This window comes from Humulus lupulus, chromosome 1 (assembly GCF_963169125.1).
Source record: "Humulus lupulus chromosome 1, drHumLupu1.1, whole genome shotgun sequence".
Classification (NCBI taxonomy): domain Eukaryota; kingdom Viridiplantae; phylum Streptophyta; class Magnoliopsida; order Rosales; family Cannabaceae; genus Humulus; species Humulus lupulus.
Genome location: NC_084793.1, coordinates 69,162,222 through 69,166,715, shown reverse-complemented (window position 1 = coordinate 69,166,715; position 4,494 = coordinate 69,162,222). Strand labels below are relative to the sequence as shown.

The 4,494-nt window shown below is 34.4% G+C and overlaps 1 protein-coding gene across 2 annotated transcripts; it reads left to right on the top strand.

The window, feature by feature from the left end:
- The first annotated feature begins 465 nt into the window (after positions 1-465).
- Positions 466-4,256, top strand: LOC133794121 (protein NETWORKED 3A-like). Of its 2 annotated transcripts, none has more exons than XM_062231329.1 (3): positions 466-722; positions 1,212-1,327; positions 3,319-4,256. In XM_062231329.1, the coding sequence occupies exons 2-3, from the start codon at positions 1,231-1,233 to the stop codon at positions 4,020-4,022; spliced, it is 801 nt and encodes a 266-aa protein (XP_062087313.1). In that variant the 5' UTR covers positions 466-722; positions 1,212-1,230; the 3' UTR covers positions 4,023-4,256. The 2 variants fall into 2 exon arrangements, with proteins under 2 accessions (XP_062087313.1, XP_062087306.1); XM_062231322.1 differs by having other exon boundaries at positions 467-688.
- Positions 4,257-4,494: the final 238 nt, after the last annotated feature.

The window sequence follows — 4,494 nt, the reverse complement described above, 5'->3', positions numbered from 1 at the left end:
GAAGAGATTCTACAAGACAATTGTTTTAAGGACTCGACAGATTGTCCTACAATATTTTCGACCGTTGCAATCGCTTTGCATGTGGCCCCAATACGCTCCCCACATGAAAATTTTATTTTTCTTGCCATATAAAGTTTTAGTTTTCATATAGTCAAAGAGAAAATTGTTTTTTTGTCAAAAAAAAAAAAGAGAAAATTGTTTTCAGAAATATCCAATTCCCAAAATACCCTTACACTTTTCATGGTACACCCGGCCCTTTAAAGATTTCAACAAGAAAAATGGACATTTTTGTGAGTTGTGAAACCACACCAGCCGCGGGTAGCAACGTAAATAACCTCAACTAGGTTGGTATTGTGGTAAGTTCGCAAAATTTTGAATCTCTATAAATGGTACGTATGTAAATACAAAATCTCCAGTCAAGAAGAAAAAGCAAAGACAAAATTAAAAATATTTATGAGCCTCCTTATTTGTCATCCATGCCTGTAGTACACGTGGACGATTTGGATTGGCTAAAAAAATCAAAACACTGATAGAGAGACAAAGTTGTACAAATTCCAGAAGTATATTTGCAACTGTAGTTTCCTCTGTGAAAACCCACATTTCTCTCAAGAGCGACCTGGAGAGAAGAAGAAGAAGAAAACCTACTATTGCCCTACATTGAAGAAGATAGCTTACAGAAGAGAACTCAGTACTCTCTCTCTCCCTTTTTCTCTCTCATTTGGGTTTGTCATACTACTTACTCTTCTTTATCGTATTGTTGATTGTGGTAAACTGGGGTTGACCACGGTTCATTGAGTTTTGAATATGTTTTCTCTTGTTAAGTTATTTTTGGGATGGGTCTCTTTCTTTTCCTTGATTATTCAGACCGACCAAGAAAGTGTTTTTCTTTCTTTATGTCGATACAAAATAGTTTGTGGGCATAGTTAATTCGGCGGTTTTCAAAATTTAGGGGTTTCCCCCTCTTAGGATTTATCGCGTTGAGGGACATAATTGACCCCTTGCTTTTGTTTTTATTTCTCATTTGATTAAACTTAATGACAAAAAAATGAGGGCTAGTTTCGTCAATTGAACACTGTTTTTATTTAATTTGAATATTTTGTTGATATATCTTTCTTTTATGAGATACTTGCGGAAGAGTAATATATTTTATATATATATATATATATATATTTGAACGCAAGCGGTGGCTTTTGTATTGATGTCCTTTCTAGGGTAAATTTGAAGAAGAAGATGGTGGGAATAGTGAAGAACCAGTCATCTCATTGGTGGTGGCTTGACCATCAGAGCACCTCAAAACGATCTCCATGGCTTCAATCCACTCTTGCAGGTGTTTTTTTTTGTTACCTTTCTACAGTTTTTCTCTCTTTATTCATTTGGGTACTTTTGATTCTTGACCGTTGTGGACTCTTTTATTGCTTTTGGAACTTTAGGTTTTATTTGGGTCTATTTTAAGGCCCCCATTCAATTTAAGTGGAAAATAAACTTAGAAGGGGGAGAAAGTTGAGAGAAATGGTTCACAATATGTGATACTGTTTACCTTAAAAAACAAAGTAGTGAGTGTTGCTAATTGTTGTAATGATATTTGAAATGACCCACCATGGATATATTATAAAGTTGTGGACAGTAAGACTCTGAATTAGTTTATTATTCATGAAGTTAGGAAACATACAAGTCTACCACTTAGTACTAAGTAGAAACCCCGGTAAAATGAAAAGTGAAGTATTTTGGCAATTAATCCAAAAAGGTGGGTTTCCCATGTGGATGGCTAGTTTTGTCTTTGATCAAACACACTTTACCACATGTGGGGCTAAGGGAAGGTTCTAATATTGTTGCCAATTTCCATTACATTATATATCTTTTTATGGAAAAATTTATGTGTTTTTTATTAAACGATTCATTCTTATGTTTTATATGTATATATATATATATATGTATAAAGGCTTTTGCCTTCATCTGACACACTAGTTTAATTCGCTGTACACAGTAAAGTTTGCAATACAAAAATACAGTGATCTCATTATTATTTTTTTTTAAAATGAAACCATCTCCATGAATCGTTATATTCGATATGTTATTTTTGGGGTACATATTAAATTAAGAATGAGGAAGTGAAACGGGCCTTAGGAGGACCCTTTGATAATTATGAGGATGTACTGTACTGTATATTATCTTGATAATTATGAGGACCCTTTGATAATTATGAGGATGTTCTGTACTGTATATTATCTTGATTTTGGAACAGGAAAGAAATTTAGGGTCAACGTTATAATGATTACATCTAGTGAAATAGAAAAGTTAGTAGTATTATAGTGGTGGTTCGCACTGACGATGACCTAAGGTCCCCCACGTATTGTGTCAACTTCTTTATTATTATGTAATGACGATCTCATAATAACCTTCCAATGCACTCTTTGTAACTTTACTTTGGACTCTTTGAAATTTAGTTATGTGTAAATAAGAGCATTTTTTAAGCAATATTCTATGATGACAAAGCGTAAATAGAGAGCTAGGGTCTAAAGATAAAATTCAATTCAAGTTTGAACAATGTTTTACTGCGTTTCTCTTTTTGCTTCAGTTTTCTGCATTTAATTTTGGTAATTATAGTGTTCAGTTGTCTAATGTTGGGCTTTCTGTTTGGAGGAGGTGACTCTTGTTCAATGTATTTAATGGTTACCACTAACTACTTTTGGTCCCAAATATTTGAGGTTGCATTTAGCAATGAACATTGGTTACATTTATTCATGTTATTTGTACTAGTAACTAGTTTATGGATGAGTGTTCTTAGAGTACCCGGTTTGCCTTTGACTTTACATGCCTATAACTTCATTCGTGTAGAAGGAGATACTAAATTTAGTTACATTTCAGTATGGTATCTGTAACCGTTACCTGTTTATGGATGAGTACTCTCAGGGTACTGTGCTTTCAACTATACATGCCTATGACTTCAACTCTATATTTTTTTATTATTATTTCGTTTCTTAGGTAATTTGTGCTTTAGAAGATTACTGAATTTGGTTACATTTTTTCATTATATAGTTTGTACCAGTAACCGATTAATGGATGCGTACTTACAGAGTACTCGGTCTGGCTTAGAGTCTACATGCCTTTGACTTCATTTTTCTATGAAAAAAAATTATATGCATGTAAACGAGGGTATTTGTGCTTGGATAGATAGCGTCTCAGTTTGTAGTCTACAGTAGACGCATCTTTGACCGTATTCTATTTATACAAGTTTATATATATGTATATATGAATTTATTCACAATTTTCATGGGTATTATAGCCACATTGATGCATGTCTTCTCTCTTTGATATCAGATCTAGATCACAAGACAGAGTCAATGCTAAAATTTATTGAGACGGATGCCGACTCCTTTGCCCAACGTGCAGAAATGTATTACAAAAAGCGGCCTGAGCTAGTTAGCATGGTTGAAGAGTTTTATCGAACCCATCGCTTATTAGCAGAGAAGTATGATCAAGTAAAGTCAGATTCTGGAACTCGGGTAGTGACATCTTTAAGGTCCCCATTCTCTTCAACCAAATATCAAGTAGAGAAGCCGGTGAGTGTGATCCCCTATCAGACCTATGATAGCTACTCTGAAACTTGTGACACCGAAGATTTTGCTGAATCAGAAGTCGATGATCCTGAGCTGGAAGAAGATGAGCAGGAATGTGAAACCGCACGAATTCATGAAGAAACTGAAGAAGTGAAATGTTTGGGTGGGATTGATTATGAAGAACTGAGAAAGTTGAAGGAAGAAGTGGAGAGACTTCAGGAGGAGAACAAAGCTCAAAAGGATCAATTAAAGCAGAAAGATGATGAGAAGAGACAGGTTATAAGGCAGCTTAGTATGGCAGTTGACATGCTCAAGGAAGAGAATTTGAAGCTGAGGAAGTGTCTTGTGAAAGACTCCCCCAAAAGGCAGAGTAGTCCCTTTGAGTTTAACAAATTAAAGGAGTCTTTTTTGGGGAAGATGTTTAAGAATGGGTCTCCTCCAAAGTATCCTATTGTTGCTCTTTAGACATAACAAGTATGCAATTAGCGTAGTATGTAGAGCACCAGTCTTATACTAAAGATGTCCATAGCCTTATACTACATGGGGTTTGGCCCCTGAACTCAGAGTTAGAAATACAAGTTTTTTTTTTACCTTTTTCTTTTATTAGCTTCCATCATTGTTGATAGTTCTATTGGTGTTTATCTATCTTGCATGTAATTCAATTTATTGCTATATTAATTTCTTTTATCTTGGTGTTAATGGTATTGCCCCTCTTAATTGGTTATTTCTTTGGTTTAAGGTAACCTCGTAGTGGGTTTTGTTGTTCGATCTATATGGTTGTTAGGTACTAATAATACATTTGCAAAGACTAGAGACCATATTAAAAAAGATCTACAAAAACAACTACCAACATTTCCACTAGAAATAAAATAAAATTATAATTATAATAATGCTCCTAGCCATAGTAAATGGGAATCGTGTTCTGATACTTTCCAAG